General features: G+C 42.0%; 1 protein-coding gene across 7 annotated transcripts in view; it reads right to left on the bottom strand.

The window, feature by feature from the left end:
* cep162 (centrosomal protein 162) overlaps positions 1-19948 on the bottom strand; it is an 86709-nt gene that overhangs the window by 11751 nt on the left and 55010 nt on the right. For 6 of the 7 annotated variants that reach the window (XM_048260724.1, XM_048260722.1, XM_048260723.1 and 3 more), the window contains 5 exons: positions 15021-15125; positions 12720-13016; positions 9200-9903; positions 3839-3980; positions 2834-2932 (listed from right to left, as the gene is read on the bottom strand). In XM_048260724.1, the coding sequence (XP_048116681.1) occupies positions 2834-2932; positions 3839-3980; positions 9200-9903; positions 12720-13016; positions 15021-15125 (1347 nt within the window). The remainder of the gene's footprint in view (positions 1-2833; positions 2933-3838; positions 3981-9199; positions 9904-12719; positions 13017-15020; positions 15126-19948) is intronic. The other variant, XM_048260726.1, reaches the window with a different exon arrangement.

The following is a 19948-nucleotide window of genomic DNA, read 5'->3' on the forward strand; positions in this document are numbered from 1 at the left end:
CAGAGCAACAGGTACAAATTTATAAACAAAAGAAAGGGTGCCGTGACCCTTCTCACAAAAGGAGAAGAAAGACGACAACATTTGGTGCCGTGACCCATCTCGCAAGAGGAGAAGAGAGACGAGAACATCCAACGGGTTTAAAGAGACGTCGGGTTAATAAATTGCATGAAAAGTGTCCGAATGAGATACGTCTAGGGTGTTGTCTTTCCTTTTCTCTATGGGGATGAAGTGTGAGAGTGTGTGAGTGTGAAATAAAAAAAGAGAGACAACTTGTGAACAATTGAGAGGCGAACAAATTACTAACCAAATTTTCAAAGTGCAAAGTTGTCACTATATCACTACCACATCACGGAAAAATATAAAAAAATATATATTTAAAAGGATCACGTCACTGCACGAAACACATAGTACAATTTGAAATCTAATATTAATTGATATTAGCACAATCCAGATATGGGTCTTGGTAGGAAAACTAAGTTGCAGGCCTATGTGTCAGATTGGATGGCAGTGAAATTCCAATTTGGCAAATTTGAGAAAAAATTACAAAGGAAATTAGAGAAGTTGGAATTAGAGAGCCGAGACAGGATTTGGAGAACAGAGACTGAGAGACGGATCGAGGAAGCAACCAAGGAGCATCTTCTGTCGGAAGGCTCAGCCGCCGCTTCTAACAACCACAACTGTTAGACTCTGCACAGTTTTACTGTTCGAGACTTAGCCTGTGTTCTGTTATTCATTATTTTACCATCTACAATAAATCATCTAATCGCCGATCCTGATTCCGCCGTCAAGCTTTATTGACCATCTTCAATACAACCATTAGAACTAAAACACAACGCAACAACCAGAGAATCCTACATTTGACACACTGTCTCTAAGCTCCCAGTTTAATGGTGGGTGATACACAACGTTTCGACCACTCAGGTCTTCGTCAGGTGACACCCAACTGGTGGAATATCCCTTTATGAGTTGGCTTTGCATCTATTATGCTTTTTAGTTAACGCGATATTAGGATTTTTTTTCGGGGGGTGGGGGGGTTGGGTCAGTGTTTATACCGGATCTGTGTTTGCATATCTAATACGTTTCATATACATGTTTCAACACTGCATTTCGGTCGTTGCTTTTACCTTACCATTACCTTACGCATGCCAGTTATGCATCCACCAGCTGCCTGCCTGCAGCCTACTTCCAGAACTCCAAAGCTGCTTGTTGTCAGATTTGGTTCCGAGGGAACAAGTTCAGTGTATCAACAACACTCAATAACAGTTTATGTGATGTGTTAATCAATTAAATTCCCAATTAAAACAGCTAGTTCCTGGAGTAGGCCATTCATCTAGTCCGCTTGCTTACGACGAGACTCAGGCTGCGCAGTTGGCACCCGCTTCCTTATTTGGGTTTTGGGTTTTAGCCTATAACAAAACGGTTGAAATTGAAACTAAGTGATCGTGTATGTGTAGGATGTATTTCATACACAATCTGGCAACCTGAATGCATCAATGATTTTAAAATGAAGTTTGATGGCCATGCAAATACGGGAGTTTTCCGGGAGAAATAACAAAACGGGAGGGTGCTGGGAGATGACCTTGAAATACGGGAGAAACCCGGGAAAATCGGGAGTGTTGACAGGTATGGTTTAATCTTGATATGCTAGCAAAAATGTTGCCAATGTAACCTAAGTGCCTCTCTTTCTCCCTCCCTCTTAAACACGTCCCTGTTCCATACGTTACAGCCTTGTTAGTAACAACAGTCAGTAGGCATAGCTAACTGCCAGCAATCAGCATAGAAAAGTAGCTTATATCACGTTAGGCTTATGTATAACATGATATAGCATTGACTGTCCTTAACCATCCTAAAACCCATTGCGCTGTCGCGCTTGTCAAAGTTTAGCAGTGACGTCGGCGGCAGCATTTGATTGATTGATTAGTTCACTTTTTCAACATTATTGGGTCCCTGGAGATGTGACAGGTCAGGACAGGTGTAACTTGAACTGTTTGAATATATTTTCATGATTTGATGTAGCTTACCTAATATTTGAGGCATTTTGAAACAATAACAGGCTATTTTATAATAGGTCGAAATACATTTATTTTTATTCGTATACATTTCATCTTATTCTATAAACCGTTCAGATGTATGTGGCTTGAATGAATGCAATGTCTGTCTAGTTTGTTACAAATAAAACTCCAGCAGTTCATAACTAGCCTATTGTAGCTTATTTTAAAATGAAAACATGGGTAAATCATCATGAATTTGTATGATTTGGCTATGACTCGACTTGACTTGACTTGACTTGCTTGACCCAAGCTATGACTTGACTTGACTTGCTTGATTGTCACAAAAAATGACTTGGACCTGCTTGAGACTTGAAGGTTAAGACTTGAGACTTGCTTGTGACTTGCACATGTGTGACTTACTCCCACCTCTGGTATCCAGCACCTGTAGAATCCTTATAGATGTGTGTACACCTCTACACTCTAGTTACAAATTCTTAAACAATCAAAAACTATTTCACAACCAATTCAATGTCAGAGAAGCTGGAGATGTAGCAGAGAAAGCTACAGCTTTGTTCTTGTTTGTCAAGTGCACTTTTGTTCTTCAGAAACAGACAGCTTAGCCTGCCAAAGGACAAATAGTTAGTATGCTTCCCACTGCAGGGCCTCACATCTTCCAGTAGATAACTAGAATTAACATTTTCAGTGGAAAGGACCAGTGTGTGTGTGTGTGTGTGTGTGTGTGTGTGTGTGTGTGTGTGTGTGTGTGTGTGAGTGAGACATTAACTGTTGAACCATGTCTGCCACGTCAGTCTGAGGATGAAGGGTAGAGGAGGGGACCTTACCTGAATCTGAAGAGTGTCCTCTCGGAGTTTGGACACGGTCAACGCCTCCTTGGTTCCCTGAAGCTCCTTCAGCTGGTCACGCAGATGACGCTCTATGATCTAACACACACACACACATACAGTATTACCATCACTAAAATATCCTTGGAACGCACCCTCCATGTGAACTGTCCACCTGCTGAAAAAACCACCTACACACTTTCAGCTTATCAACCGTCTCCTCAACCACTGGAGCCAGCGATTAAAGAAGGAGGAAGAGAGAGGAAACTGCTTGTTGCTTGTTTGCTTATTATCAGTTCCCAGGCTGTGTACTGTGCTTCCCAACCACAAATTAACATCAGTGTTACTTTTTAAGCAGCAAAGAGCAAGTTCCTGCTAGGAGCCAAATTCCTTCATCTGAACATAAGATTAGCATCTGCAATTCTTTTGTGGTCTTTAAACACGTAGCCAGTAGCAACAGCAGCAGTTGATATTGACCTCTCCAGAATAAGTCCCGCCTCCGTAACTTCCGTATCCATCCAACATGGCGTTTCGAAATATCATACCGGTAAAACATCTGTAGGTAGCGAAGTTGAAAAAGATGGTGGGCAGATTGGCCTACACACTTCTGCCATCTAGTTTCCACTGGATTTTTTTATTGTCGGTGCCGTTTAAGTACTTAAACGGCACCGAAAATCAAAAAATCCAGTGGAAACTAGATGGCAGAAGTGTGTAGGCCAATCTGCCCAGCAGCTTTTTCTACTTTGTCACCTACAGAGTTTGACAGGTACGATCTTTCAAAATGCCATGTTATTTCCCATAGACATTTGACTACCGAAGGTTGGATGGATACGGAAGTTAGGAGGCGGGACTTATTCTGGAGAGGTCTATTAACACTGTGGAGGAGGACGTGACCGTGTAGCTAGACTCACTGATTGGCTAGCTGATTTACAGCCAGGGCTGAGTTCCTCGGGAGCTGTATCCTAACAGACTTTGCCTTTTTTGAACTGGTTCCATGAGACTCACCTCCTGAGAGCTGACTTGATTGGTCAGTTCGGCCACCTTAGAGGTGGAGTGCTCCAGGGCGTGGCGGGCGCGCAGGCTCTCAAGCTCCCTCTGGTGGTCAGCAGAGAGTAAGGCCTGCTGCTGGGCACTGTGCTCCTTGACCCTGCCACAATAAGGGAATAGGAAGATGACTTCAAACGCAACTTGATACATATTACAACAAATCTAATGTTTAATTTCCATTGGAGGACTGTAGACTTGTAGTCATGGTGAAGACTTGCAGTTTTAAGTCATTCAAAATTTCAGAATGGCAAAAAATAGAGACATTGTATATTATAATTGTATATTATTGTACTTGTATTTAACTATTACAAACAAATGATGTCCAATTTATCATATAGCCATTGCTGTGTGACAATACAAAGTGTAGGGTTTATTTTGCCATTTTTGGAACCACACATTTGCACTTAAATGAACCTCCTTCCGTCCAACCGTAGGTTCTCTTGCAATGCGACAGAAAGCCGTGCCACCCTCGCCAATGGATCAAAAACACTCAGCACTCAGCGTCTCCATTGATCGCCAGTATCCCCTAAAGCTCGGACGCAATTTATAGATTTCCCTTCAAATTCTGGTCCAACCCCTTGCTCTTCAGCGTCCGGCCTTCCATAATCTCATTCTCTTCCAGGCCACGTGCGCAGGGCCAGCAGAGCGGAGCCGAGGACTGCAGCGTGAGTGGGCGTTCTCCCACAGCGTCTCACTCCATCGACTAACGCAGCCCAGGGCCCATAACACCACAGCTGTCTGCCACCCACTGCCCCAGCACGGATATTTATAGACCCATTTTTGTGTGTGTGTGTGTGTTTTGTTTTCTTCAGTCATTAGTATTGGCACCACTACACAAATACAAATCCCTGAATTACATTTAATAACCTAAAGCGACATAAGACTTTGATCGGAGACTAGCGAGCTGACAACCTAAAAGCCATGGCAAAAACCTCACAAACACAAATGACACAGCCAGGTAGCACTAACAACAGCCTTGTAACAGCTGACAATGTTCTACTGTGGAAGCTTTTCTTGAGAGCTTTTCTTTTTCCCAGCTGAGAGCACAGATGTACTGGATCCTGGATGCCAAGAAAGAAAAGAGTGTGTTTCTCGGCCCATTGCATAACTGTATTCCCACGGCCCTAACAAATAGAATTTGGAAAAGATAACAAAAATGATTTGCGTGTAAAAACATACCTCTAAAAAGTGTTAAATTGATGCTCTAAAACGGTGTTTCTCAAAGTGTGGTCCGCAAGCTATCCCAAGTGGTCCGCGAGTAGACGTGGTAAAATATAATATAGATGAGTTGTCTGCAATATTGAACCAACTTGTATGCAAATCCAAACAGTTCTGCAACACTATCTATGTAAGATATGCCAGTTTAAATCACATGAATCCTCTGACACAATAAGCAAGGTGGTTAAGGCCTATTGTTTTATTGGTTAAGTGGTCTTTTGTCTAAAAAGAAGTTTGAGAAACACTGCTCTAAAACAACTTGATAAAACGTACTTGGATTTCCCATTGCCACCGGCTACAGGTACTGATCATTGAATCCACGCTGATGAATTATAGAGGCCCAATGTCAAACCAAACAAAATCTATTTCATAATTCTAGCACCCACGTCCTCCAGTTAACACTTAAAACTCTTATTAAAGCCCCTTGCAGCCTCATTTCAAGACACCTTTCATATCCATAGCAACAGCACCAGTTTGCAGCTTCAACCTCAGGATCTCACTCTCACACACATTCCCCCCCACCCACCCACACACACACACACACACATTCCCCCCCACCCACCCCACACACACACACACACACACACACAGCCACATTACACAGAAAACTGGACATTACTGAGCCTTTTTTTTTGTTATATAAGTCAGAATGTCAATAGCCTAGATATATTGTGCCACTTCCTTTACATAACCAGAGAGACTTAGGTCTTCAGCTCAGTTGCTTGCTTGCTGAGCTGCTTTTAAATGCAACGATTAAATCTCTCTAGTGAAGACACTCGAGTAAAGCCATCAGCCTTCTCTATTACAGCTGCTGCTAAGACTTGACTTGAGAGCCTGGTGGATAATGATGATGTTTTGGTTTCTTTTGTTTACCCATGAACCGTCCACAGTCCAATGTACTTGGACTTAAACTGGAGCACAGAGGTCACAATCTCTACGGCACTTCACTCTGCCCTGTCCCACCTTGACAATAGGGCTGAAACGATTCATCGAGTTTCTCGAATAACTCGATTACAAAAATTACTCGAGGCAAAAACCCTGCCTCGAAGCCTCGTTAAATTACTAGACGCGCACTATATGCGCAGGGATCTGATTGTTCCACACGGACCGTTGTTCAGGAAGCACACCACTACCGCGTGAATCGTGATACATTCGGAATGTAGCTGGCGCGATGGCAGAGTCAAGATGTCTATAAATGGCAGAGAATGTCTAAAGTTTTCAAGTAAAGTTTTGGGATCATTACATACTCAAAAAGTAAAAGAACAAGCATCTGAACCTAAAACATCCATTCCATGCTGTTTCACCAAGCGTCAATAAAGTAGGCTATCTATCATCTATCTACGTAGCCTATAGCCTACATTGATGTTGGCTGATTTTAATCACATACTGTATTTGTAGCGATGACGTGATATAATGTTTAGCTTTGATGTTTTTAAGTAGTAAACTTATTCACGTTCAATTGCAAGACAGTATGCCTAAAAAAGAACCCCTTCTTATACCGTATGCACCCTCATCTTCCCTCACGCCCGCAACGGTGCACACACACACACAGGTTGCTAGGTTACCATAGCAAATAGGCTCACCCCAGAAATTATTTTTAGTAGCCTAATGGTAAAATTATTTGTTAGTAGCCTAATGGTAAATGCTGCAGGTGTAGAAATCTACATAAAACAGATATTTACTTTAATGTCAGGTCTAGATTACATCATGGAACTTAAATTGCTTTCCCTCTTCTCTTCTCCCTCCCAGCACTTCACAACATAGTATGGACAGCTAAGTCATGCACAAGAGGCTGCAATTTTACAGAGAGCATTTTGAACATTATTTAATTGTTGGCACTGGCACTTATAAACACTAAATGGGTAAATTGCAATAAATGGGCTTAGTTTTGGAGCCAAATGTTGGAGTTAGAATAGGCCTAAATACCTCTCTGCCAATTGCTTGATCATTTTACAGCCATGTCATTTTCGTTATGCATTATTTGTTTTGGTTGTTTAAAAATGCAAAAAAAAAAAAAAAAAAAAAAAATCTGATTAATCGATTAATCGATCGATAAAGTGCTAGATTAATCGATTACAAAAAGAATCGATAGCTGCAGCCCTACTTGACAATAGCAACACCTATGTGAGAATGCTGTTCACTGACTTTAGTTCAGCATTTAACACCTTCATCCCCTCCAAACTGGTCACCAAACTCAGTGAACTGGGCATCAATACCTCTCTCTGTAACTGGATTCTGGACTTCCTAACCAACAGACCTCAGGCGTACCACAGGGATGTGTGCTGAGCCCTCTCCTTTACTCCCTCTTCACCCACAACTGCACACATGTACATGGCTCTAACACCATTGTCTAGTTTGCAGATGACACTACGGTGATTGGTCTCATCAGCAACAACGATGAGACGGCCTACAGAGAGAAGGTCCAGCACCTTACATCGTGGTGCACTGACAACAACCTAGCTCTCAACACCAAGAAGACCAAAGAGCTCATTGTGGACTTCAGGAAGTCTAAAGCTAGCACACACACACCCATTCTCATCAATGGGACCGAAGTGGAGCATGTCACCAGCTTCAAGTTTCTGGGTGTCCACATCTCTGGGGACCTCTCTTGGACCATCAACTCTTCTGAGCTGAGCACTGTTTCTGCACTACAATGGTACCGTTACCTCACTACACATAGCTGTACTTTCTGTACATATCTGTCTTTATTTTTCATACTGAATATCCACATTTATTCTGTTTTCTTATTTTATATTCTGTTAACACACTGCATATATCTACACTATTCTTACTACTATTACAATGTTACTGCTACTACATTGCACATATCTGTAGATGTTGTTCATACATTGTTCATAGTCATATTATTCTGCTCTTAAGGTAACTGCTAATACACTGCACATATTTAATTTATACCCCTCTAAACCACCATCTGTAAATCAACTGTATACTACTGTCTACACTGCACTATATTTATCGTCCTGTCTATGCACCACCTGCCTATACTTTGTAAATCACATTGCACTTTTCTGCTTTTTTTTGCACTTCTGGTTAGATGCAAACTGCATTTCGTTGTCTTTGTACTTGTACTCTGCACAATGACAATAAAGTTGAATCTAATCTAATCTAATATACCACAAGCCTAAACTCTAACAATTCCCAACATTAATCTGGTTATGGGCTACAATCATTCATCAAGCAATTTCTTGAAAAAGCCTCTTTCTTGGCAAATTACAGAATCATAGGAAGAATTCAGATGCCAAACTCTCTAAATCTGTCCGACAATTTTTCTTTAAAATGTGCTTTTTTTAAAAAAAAATTATCAGGCTCCTATACATTTTTGCCTACAAATCAATATTTCAGACCAGGAAGACAGCGGGTTTTGAAGCGAAAAATTGAAGCGAATCGTTTCACCATCGTTATCTCATTTTTGACCGAGATGGGTTTTGCATCTGAACTCATATGGAATATCTCTTTTCTATTAAACTAGCTGAACTAGAGGAGTGTGGTGTCCAAGCTTGGAAGACTAATAAGAAATAGTAAATTAGTTGGTTACATTATTAATAATGTAATTAACTAGTACAGTTAAATCTCATCATCTATCAATTCTATCATGCCATTTCTGGTAGCTGCATACCCCTCAGGTGGCATAGAACCATCAAGTTTCCAAACAGTAATTACAACTTTGGAAATGAATTACGAGTTCAAGAATGTCCAATTACTGGCTTTCCTCCAGCCCATTACTGCTACAACATTTCTTACATAAATAAATTTCACCCATCAGCAGTCTGATAAACAGCCGTCTCTGATAAACAGGGGTATGCAGGCTATTTCTGTCTCTGTGTTTCTGAGACTACATCGCCCTCACCCAGTCACTGCGTTATTCACATTGAAATCTTTTCACATGCATTATTTCGGTCTGAGCGCTTTCTCTGCATCCTCGAGTCACAGCACTCTTGCTTTTCCTTAGCTCTTTTTATAATCTGCTTGATATCATCATCCACTAAGTGCTGTGCATGAGCCAAAGTCGACTGTGTTATTAAGTTTTGTCAAACTAAGAGGTTGAATGATAAGCTAGTGTGGTGCTGTGCGCAGTGCTACCTCTGGAGTTCAGCCTGTGCGTGGGTAGCAGCCTGCTGCAGGGCCTCTCTCTCCTGCCGCATCTCCTGCTCCAGCTTCTCCAGTCTTTCCCGAAGCCCGTCGCTCTCGGCCTGCACCTCCGAGATGTGGGAGCCCGCGAACACCGCCGGCTGGTACGCCTTCTCGTCCTGCGTGGCCGGGAAGCTCTCCGTGGTCATGGTGGCCTTAGTGGCGGCACCGGCGCCGCAGGGCGCTCCTGCTCCGCTCTTCCCTTTGGCCTCATGACCTTTGACCCCCGCCCAGCGCCCTGAGAGCATGGTGCGTCGCTCGCGCTGCAGACGCTCCACGGTACGGCTCAGCTCCTGCAGACGGAGGCTCTTGGCAGCCAGCTCGCCAGTGAGACGCTCCACGCGTGCCACCTGCGCCTCCTCCGTCTGCCGCTGGTGCCTCTGGGTGGAGGCGCCCGGGCTGCGCAGATGCTGCTGCTGCTGCTGGGCCTTTCCCAGCTGCTCCCGCAGACTGGCCACCTCTGCCTGTAGAGAGCTCTCACGCTGCTTCTGGTCCTCCTTCAGCCTGCGCACCTCCGCCTGGAGGGAGTGGACACATGCTGACGCCGCCTCCTCTTCCTCCTCCTCTCCTTCCTCTGCTCCTCCAGTCTTCTGTGCAGTCTGGTGTCTCTCGGAGAGCTGCTGTTGCAGCTCGCCTATCCGCTGCTCATACTGAAGCTACGCACAAACACAAACCAAGGACATGTTATACTCAGAAATTAATTAAAGTTCATAAAACTAATCAAAGTACAGCCATGAGATGAACATCATCATTAAACCATCACTATAAAAGTCAAAGTGAATCTGACATGTCACTTGGTAAAGGTTACAGTTCCCATGCAAGTTTGAAATTATAGAGCTGCTCATATAAAATACTAAATCATTGTGATGCTGTCCTGCTTTAGCAACCTCATTTGAGACATTGGATTTATGTATGCACCCAACAAAACAGCATTTACCACCAACACAAACCACAACTTCTACTCAAGGTCAAACCCAGCGTTTTTAGTCTAGCAAATACAAAATAGGAAATAGACTAAATTACAGTGGTTCTGAAGAATGAAGAGTGCCCATAAAATTGCAGGTGAACTTAAGCAGCAGGTGCATAATAATAGACGCTACCATGGACATTACTAAAGTACTTATGGACTGAAATGACTCATATTAGATGTGTTCCAGCCTTCTGAGTGGCACAGACTCTGACTGAGAAAACACATTGCCTATAAAGTATAAGCAAAGCCTGGGAGAAAACACCACTGCCTATAAGCAAGGCCTGGGTAAAAACATACTGCCTCTATATAAGGCCTTGATGAAAACACACTGCCTCTGATAAAGCAAGGCCTTGGTGAAAACACACTGCCTTTGATAAAGCAAGCCCTTGGTGAAAACACACTGCCTTTGATAAAGCAAGGCCTTGGTGAAAACACACTGCCTCTATATAAGGCCTTGATGAAAACACACTGCCTCTGATAAAGCAAGGCCTGGGTGAAAACACACTTCCTCTGGGTGTAGCAGCATGCCTTGCCAGGCTCCAGCTTTGTGGTGGTATGTTGCCCTCACTTAATAAACTACATAAGCAACTCTCCACACGTAACATTTATTTATTTTTTATTTTTTATTTAAAGGATGGCATTAGAATTTAAAGAAACTTTTACACCTAATGGACATGTTTTAAGGAAACATGCCCATTAGGTGTTTTTTATGTGTTGCAAGACATCACAAGATAAATAATTAGTAAACACCATGGCTGAACTGTTTCCGGTTTAAATGGGCAGTGCACTACTGAGGTGCGAATGTTTGTGGTGAACATGTTTTTTCTAAACAGTTAAATTTAAACGATTTGGTGTTAACATTCCATTGTAATAACAATTGCATTTTCACCTTCATCAAGCCCACGTCCAGCTCCATTGTATGTTCACAGAGAACTACTTCCTCAGACTGTATGCGAGTGTTTGCAAACGTTCGCATGTGTTTGCGAATTTGAACGCACCTTTGGCAAAAACAGTGGCGAATGTTTGTGGTGAACATGTTTTCTTAGAACAGTTAAATTTGAACAATTTGGCGTCAACATTCCATTGTAACAGTAATTGTATTGTTACCTTCATCAAGCTCAGGTCCAGCGCCACTGTATGTTCGCGTAGAACTACCTCCGCAGACTTCTCACAAACGTTCCTCCAAAACTCCAGGCAAACGAAAAACTGTTTGTAAACGTTCGCCTATGTGTGCGAATTTTAATGTACCCCTGGTTGCTTACAAAATAACAAATGGGAACAGCCAGTCATTGTTGCATCACAATGGATGGAACTAGGGCTGGGATAAACGATTAATCTAGCGATTATTTTTTCGATGCATCGATTAATCTAATGATTAATTTTTTCAGTCCAATTCGATTTCGATTCGATTCGATTATCTCCCCATTAATTGACTAATTAATTTATACATGTTGATTTATATATCTGAATGAAAAAAAACATGAATTCCTTAACATTGCAATATATGTTTATTGCTCTTAAAATTCCAAAATAAAAGACTATACAAGTGCAAAGTAATGCATTCTTAGTCAGAGGTAGCATTCAATAAAGTTCAGTAGTGTATAGGTCTAATTGAGTGCCTATCACTTTAAGACGTTCGTTCCCTTGCGATTGTAACACTAACGCCTTTATTGATCCCCAGGGGGAATTCAAGAACTAACGTAGTTAGTTCAAATAACAGTTTGTCCTTCTCCTTGGGACAAGCACTTTTGAGTCTTGGAAAACACTTTTCCATTTACATCGGGATTTTGCAAACATTCAGTGTCAGAGTCAATAAAATGAGCCCTGAGTAACGAAATTGACAAGCAGCTGTAAGTAAGCATGCTAAACTCAACATCCAAACAGTATTCTAACGTTAGCTTTGAGATACTGCTTGATTGCATAACTAAACTAAGTTTAGTCTCCTCAATGTACTGTTGTGATAGACCTAGCAGAGTTAACTTGACTGCAGCAGTTTTGAACAAATTTGCACAGCATGGTCATGATACTAAGCGGATTTAATAGCAATTTAGCCAGCCGTGTTCTATGCAATGCTTCTATGTGGCAACAACAATCCTTCAACAATCGTGAATATTTTGTGTTAAATGCACATGCAGAGGAGGGGCAGCGGGCTCGTTCTACGAGAGAGCGGGAGGGCAGGGAAAGGCTGCGTGCGTAAAAGTGCAGCTCAAAGGATCTTATCTTTAATTTAAATAGTACAACATCAATGTGTGACGGCCGGTTATGTGGCGCCCCACCACAGATTAGTCAACGTATGGGAAACACTGAAGGTGTAAAATTTAAAATATTTGGCAGCACGCGTTTTGGGTCTGACAAATCGACGCGGATATTTTGCGTCAACGTATCTTTTGCGTCGACGTAATCGATTACGTCGATGCGTTGTCCCAGCCCTAGATGGAACCCAATTGTGACCGCCCTGCGGATTGGAGTTTTCCAAATAGTGTATGTGTGTGTGTGTGTTACCTTGACCTTGTGGAACTGCTGCTCGATGGCCCTGAGGCTGCGCTTGGCATCCTCATCCCGGTTCTCCAGCTCGGCCTCCAGCCGGTGGACGCGGCGCTGCAGCAGGACAGTGCTCTTTGGTGTGGGGGGCGCTGGGGAGCGCTCTGGCCTGTCCGGCGTCTCTGCAACCCCACCTGCCTTCTCCTTCTCCTCCGCCCCTCCGGCTGCGGTTGCCGCTTCTGCCGCGGCCGCTGCATACATCAAGGATGGGAGGGAGTTAGGGTGCCGACGTCTGAGGATCTCTTCCATCTCCTTGACCTGAGAGACACACACAGACAAACACAAAGAATAAGCCAAATAATATTTGCTAATATTTAAATATTTATGGAATTAATCATGAATTTATTTTAAGCACCCTAAATACACACAATAAAAATGTATCTACACAAACAGTTGGCTGTGGAGTCCAAACCCACAGTGAGAGGCGTTTCATTAGAAGAAACCCTCATCAAGATGACGGAAGGGAGAGACAAAAAATCATCCACTTCCTGTATCAGGCACAGACACACACCAACGTGTGAGCATCACCCATTCCTACTGACCTCGAACTGCACTCTAACACCACTTAATGATTGTCAGGAAGGAAGCAGACACTCAAGACCCGTGAAACGTGTGTAGTTTAGTCTGGAACTTAACGGGGAGGTGTGAGGAGGTGCAGCTAACAGATGGGAGCGTACAGTAGCCTCAGGCACCAGGAACTCGCCTGAAAAACGATTTGTTAGTCATAATGAGACCATTAGCCTCAGACAGGGATGCAGCAGTGTACAGACATCGTGGCATTTTATAGCATGGAGGTCCATGGCATGCACACCAAATTATTATCGGATATTAGAAAAAAAAAAAATATTATTATAACATATATTTTTGGAGAAAAAAAAAGAAACTGAATGGATGTGAAGTTGCTGCCAAAAGAGGAAATATATCAAACATGCCCCCCGCCCATTCATGAATACCATCATTAACCATCACCAGCCATAATAAAATGCACTATGAAAATAATTTCCCACATCCCGGCTAAATCTGTGCTTTAAATATCTGAGTTACAGAGAAACACTATGGAGTATGGACAAATACGATATACTGTGAAACTGTGATATTTTCAGAAACAAACATCATACCATGAATATCTCATAGCGTTGCATCCCATTGCCATTGAGCGATTTGTAACTTTCTCAATGTATGCTGAAGATGTACAACTCACACCACAGTGCCTTCTGACACCAGCCAAAGCCTACAATTAATTGACATGCTGGTGATATCCAAACCAGAAACATCAGCTTCTGCAGAACTGAATTTCATTTCCGTGTAGTTTTTCTATAACGGTGGCCAGTGAACATTATTTTATTCTGACGGTGAAGGGAGACAGCAGTCGTTCCACCTGACATTGAACTGACACTGGTCTCTGGAGGAACAATCAAACACTCAGACTGAATTGGAAAAGAGCCAGGTCTGCCAGTATGGCATTCAGACCACATACACCACATACATGTGCTTCTAAAGCAAACCTAATGTAAAAATCGTTATCAGAAAACAAAAGGTTCCCAATCACATTTGGAGAATAGTCTTTGCCATATAATTACCATTTACAGGAAAGACCCAATCAAGGGCTAAACACAGCACAAAATGTCAATTCAATGTCAGAGTGTCAGAGTTTGGTGTTAACATTCCATTGTAACGGTAATTTTCACCTTCATCAAGCCCACGTCCAACTCCACTTTATGTTCACGGAGAGCTACCTCCTCAGACTGTTTGCGAGTGTTTGCAAAGGTTCGCCAAAACCTAAAGGCAAACAGGAAGCTGTGACTAAACTAAACTCTGATCATTAAACTGGATGATGCAAACATTATGCATAAAAAGCAGCACTCTTGTGGCATAGACGGCAATGCTCTAGGCTGTCTGACAGGCCTCATTTTGGATTCAGATCAGCTCTCTGCAAACAGCATCACTCGAGGGGGAAACAAATCAGTCAAGTGATCTCAAATCATCATAATGACAATATAGACTCTTAACGTAAATAAAGAGTAATGAGGACTTTGTAGATAGACTCACAGCTTATGCTGCGTTCCACACAACACTGATGTTGGAGAATGAACTCTTACTAACGGCGGGACCGATAGACTGACCCTGAGTATATGAGCAGGAAATCCAACTTAGGGTGACGTTCCATTTTACAATTCCTATTGGAAATTTCAAGTCAGAAATACCTAACTTTCAAGTTCTCTGGAATTCAATGTTAATTTGAGCTGTGATGACTCCGTGTACCTGTCGCTCCAGGTCCTGGATCCTCTTGGCGTCGGCCGCCCTCTCCCTAATCCTCCTCTGCTGCTGGCTGGCTCTGCTGTCCACCTGAGATCTCAGCCTGTCCACCTGACACACACACACACACACACACACACACACACAAATAAATGAATCAGCTCAGGCCTACACCAACACATGTACACACACAGACACAAATGCACCTTCTGCATGTGATTCTCTGATTGTCGTTCCTCAGCTGTCTTTAAAATGCCTCCAGTTAATAAACAAATCACCTAGTAGTCACAATTGAGAAGGGCCTGAGACCAGCTATGTGTTTGTGTCTGTGTGTCCACTAAATAAGACCACTTGAGCTAAGACATAAAAAGCAGCTTCTCTGAGCACGCTGGATGAGATGCAGGACACGGAAAAAGGGTCCTAATTCCAGGGGACATCTTTGTGGGCAGTCAACGTTACAATTAACCTTGGGAGCTAGAATTCTTTTATTTATTTATTTACATTTCTGGTCGATGCCCCTGTATTGAGCCGTGTTATTTGTTTGTGTGTATGTGTGTGTGTGTCTGTGTGTCTGTGTGTCTGTGTGTCTGCTAATGTGAGTGTGTGTGTGGGTGTGCTAATGTGAGTGTGTGTGTGGGTGTGTCCGGTCCTATTTCTTTTGCTGATTTTGCTGATCTCAGTGTTTCTTTAAGAGGATATGGTACACAAAGCCCAATAATGCGTATGGTTTCTCCTTTAAGAGGATATGGTACACAAAGCCCAATAACGTAATCATGTTACATTACTTAGATATGCTGCTGTTTAAGTGCATGCAATTATTAATTTATATTATATTCATCTTTCTAATCTCAAATCACTACATTGTGAAAAAGCAGCAAACTGTTCAACCATAAATAACTGGCTCTGAGAATTCACTGGAAATCACTGATTCTCAAGTGGCATACTCTGCCACCAGACTGTAGCAGGTGTACACCCACTTGAGCACCCAGTAAGTGTGAATGGAGAGTGAACATTGGGACGTGGCAGAGCAGCAAACAAACTCCATTATTTCAGCATAGAGGATGAGTGGGCAGGGGAACACTGGAAATGCTTCTGTCAATCAAAGCAACATGATGACATTGCTGGTCAAGCACAAACTCAACAGAGGGCAAAGGACAGCACTCATTACAGTAGATTAGTACAAAAAGATCATGCGTTTGCTTTCCCTGTGATCGCAGTGGTCAGTGTATGTTTCCTTTGATGTCAACCTTTCTTGACCTTCTGGAAGTGTTATTTTTTATATTTTTTCCCCTTTTTTTCTTTCTGTTTAATTTACAGTATGTTTATACTAAAGCATTTAGCTGAAGCCTTTATCTAAAACAACTTACAGATACTAATAGCAAGGGCCAGTCTCCCTGGAGCAACTCGAGGGCACAGCGGTGGCAGCTGGGAATCGAACCCACGACTTTTGTGGCTACAGCATGCTAGCCGAGCTCCTAGCCACTACACTACCACCACCTTTTAGTGTGTTGAGAAATGGGAAATCTCATCTCGGACATCACTACTCCTTACACCAGCTCTCCCATCCTCATAACAGAGAAAATGAAACACTAATTGAGCAACATCAAGTGAGAATGGGACTGCTAAAGGGTGTGCCCAGGGTTGTGATTTGGCCATAGGCACAAAGCCCGAGGCACAACCCCAAGACTACACGTCCCATACTGCTCACAGCAGTTTCACTACTGACTAATTGAATTTGAAGGCTTCATTATATGTTTTCAATCATTTAATTACATTTTTGTGCACATAATCTGTTCACTCACCTGTCGTCATGTTACATGTCAATATTTACCCTCACTCTACTCAATTAAAGATTATAGAGCGCTATGCTATGCTCCAAGACAGCGGTGTCAAACTCATTTTGGGCAGTGGGCCGAATTTATTGGAATAAGATCTCATGGGGACTGACATTGTCATTGCCTTTACTATACCCACTTATCAGCAAACATGTGCAAGTCATGTACTGCAGTCATATACGGCTCTTTCTCTCTTGAAATAACCTACATCCATTTCAGTTTTTTCAGCCTCTTCCTTCCTTGGGAGGTTTTATAGTGCTAGGTTTAATCAATTTATCATATCTTACAGATATTGCTTATTGCACATTGATGAAGACAATTGGATGTGAATATCTTTTTTTCTTCTAATTTTTTCTTCCTACCCAAAACATCTGTGGGGCCTTAAAGGAGAATTCCGGTGATATTGACCTAAAGTGTGTTGAAACCTGATACCGAGTGTGAACGTATGTCTCATAGCTCATCTTATCGGATTCCAAAAATAATAAAGTGGAAATGCATGGATTTCAGTTGCTTCCAGTAGAAGCAACTGGAATCCATGCATTTCCACGGAACTGTTTTTGGAATCTGATCCCTTATCATACCCGTTCATTTGTACTCGTCGCTCGACTTATCGTGACTAAATTCAAGATGGCGGCGAACGGTAAACTTCCTGAAAGTACTGTCTGTATAAATCGTCTTGTAAATAAACTACCAGTCCTTTTTCAAGTTCAAATAAACTACCAGTGCTTTTTCAAGTTCTTAATGTCTCGTTTTAAATGTCAGGGCCCTCGGAAGTCTACCAATGAAGTGTAGAGCTACTTTGAGCCTCGTAAATGGTGTAAAACAGTGATTTATTTGCATAGCTAGGCCGATGCCCGAGGCCTGTTAGTAGCATCGGCTAACTAGCGCCAGATTTCGGAGTGCAGGGGACAAGCCGAGATGAGCTATGAGACATACGTTTACACTCGATATCATGTTTCAACACACTTTAGGTCAATATCACACCAGAATTCTCCTTTAAGAAACCTGCTGGCGGGCCTGATCTGGCCCCCGGGCCTTATGTTTGACACCCCTGCTCTAAGATCTTTGGTGATTACTAGCTGTGAAGAGTCCGAGTGAGGTTGTGTCAGGATATCCCCACACTCATGAAATAACTCTTGTCTAATAAGAAATGAATAAAGTTTGACCAGGCCTAACTGTTGTATAAATGATTGGCACAATCACCATAGTAATCATCATCACCATCATTATCGAGCCCTAAGGTTCTGTGGATGCTCACCTGCTTAGAGAGGTTCTAATATACAGCACTGTGCAAAAGTGTTAGGGACCCATTAGATTTGTAGTTTTAGGAATGTTATGATAACCATATATTACAGCCCCAAATCAGAAAAAGACATTTAAAATGCAAATAAAAACAGAATGTAATAATCTGTAAACTCATATTTAGTTGCAAGGACACAGACAACTTTTCAAATGTTGAAAATTACAAATTTGACTATTTCATGGAAAATATATGTTTGATACCAGCAGAAAAGTTTCAAGAAAAGTTGGGACGGGGGTAACAAAATGCTGGAAAAGTTGTGTAATGATAAAGAAAACAAAAGGAGGAGAAGTTTCACAACGAATTAGGCAACACGATTGGGTATGAAAAAGAGCATCCTAGAGATGCAGGGTGTCTTGGAAGTAAAGATGTACAGTAAGAAGTATTCATCACTCTGTGTAAACCTGTGTGCACAAAATGATGAAACAATGTAATTAGTTCATCATTCTACAGGACATAATATAATTAAAACATTCAGAGAATCCAGAGAAATCTTTGTAAACAAGGGACAGAGCTGAAAAACAATACTGGATGGACATGGTCTTTTGGACCTCAAATGGCACTGCATCAAAACCAGACCTGTTTCTATAAAGACAATCATTGTATGGGCTCCGGAAAACCTCTGATAAACATCTATGTGCAGTCAATATTCAATTCAAAACCATGTAACAGCCACAATTATATTGAGACATGATACAGAAAATACCACCGTCTTATGTAGTTATGCCTGAGCTTTTTTTAAATGAACTGAGGTAACGTGTTAAAAGGTCCTGTGGTTAGACCAATCAAAATTTGCCATTCTTTTTGGAAATCATGGACACATCTGTCCTAAAGAGGAGAGGGCCTATCCAAGTATCAAACCTATCCAACTTGTTTTAGTGCTCAGTTCCAAACCCAACATCTATGACGGTGTGTGGAGGTGCATTAGTGCCTACAGCATGGTCATCTTGCACATCTGGCAAAGCCCAATAATTTCTGAAAAATGTATACAGGTTTTGAGCAACATATACTGCCATCCAGGTAATGTCTTTTCTAGGGAAAACCTTGAATATTTCAGGAAAACAATGCAAAAATGAATTCTGCACATATTTAAACAGTATTTCTCCATAGAGTAAGAGTCCAGGTGCTAAAATGTCCTGTCTGCAGTCCAGACTTGTCAAATTAGGTGTATCATGGAATGAAAAACATGACTAAGAATACCCCATACCACATTTACAGAATGTAATTGAAGAGGTGAAGCAGCACAGTGGTAAACATTCCCTGTCCCAACTTTTCTTGAAACAGTCATGAAATAGTCCAAATTCTCATTTTCAACATTTGATATGTTGTCTATGTCCTTTTTGCTGCTAAATATAGGTTTACTGTATGAGATTTGTTTATTATCACATTCTGTTTTTATTTGCATGATACACAGCGTCCCACTCCCAACTTTTCTATTCAAAGAACCTTGATGAGGCAAGCTGACAATACAATGGGAATACAATGAAGAGGGTCACCGGAGATGTACAGCACTTTTCAGGTGGCTCCTCCACTTTGCACCCTGCCAAAAAGCTCTTGACACCGCAGCATCAGTTTTAGGGTGAGCCACGGTCAAGTCAGTAGCTGATCTCAAGACCCCCATTGTAGCTGTATCTACCAGCAGCTTCTGGCAGGCCAGGCATTCCCGAATGACAGCCCCATCAAGAGCTTCCCCCTTGGGTGATCGGTCATTATGACACTGCTTAAACAACAAATCTAATTGGACTGATATCAGAACAAAAACTACATGTTATGTGTATTTAAATGGCCTATATCCTGTT

The sequence above is a fragment of the Alosa alosa genome, chromosome 13 (genome assembly GCF_017589495.1).
Source record: "Alosa alosa isolate M-15738 ecotype Scorff River chromosome 13, AALO_Geno_1.1, whole genome shotgun sequence".
NCBI lineage: Eukaryota > Metazoa > Chordata > Actinopteri > Clupeiformes > Clupeidae > Alosa > Alosa alosa.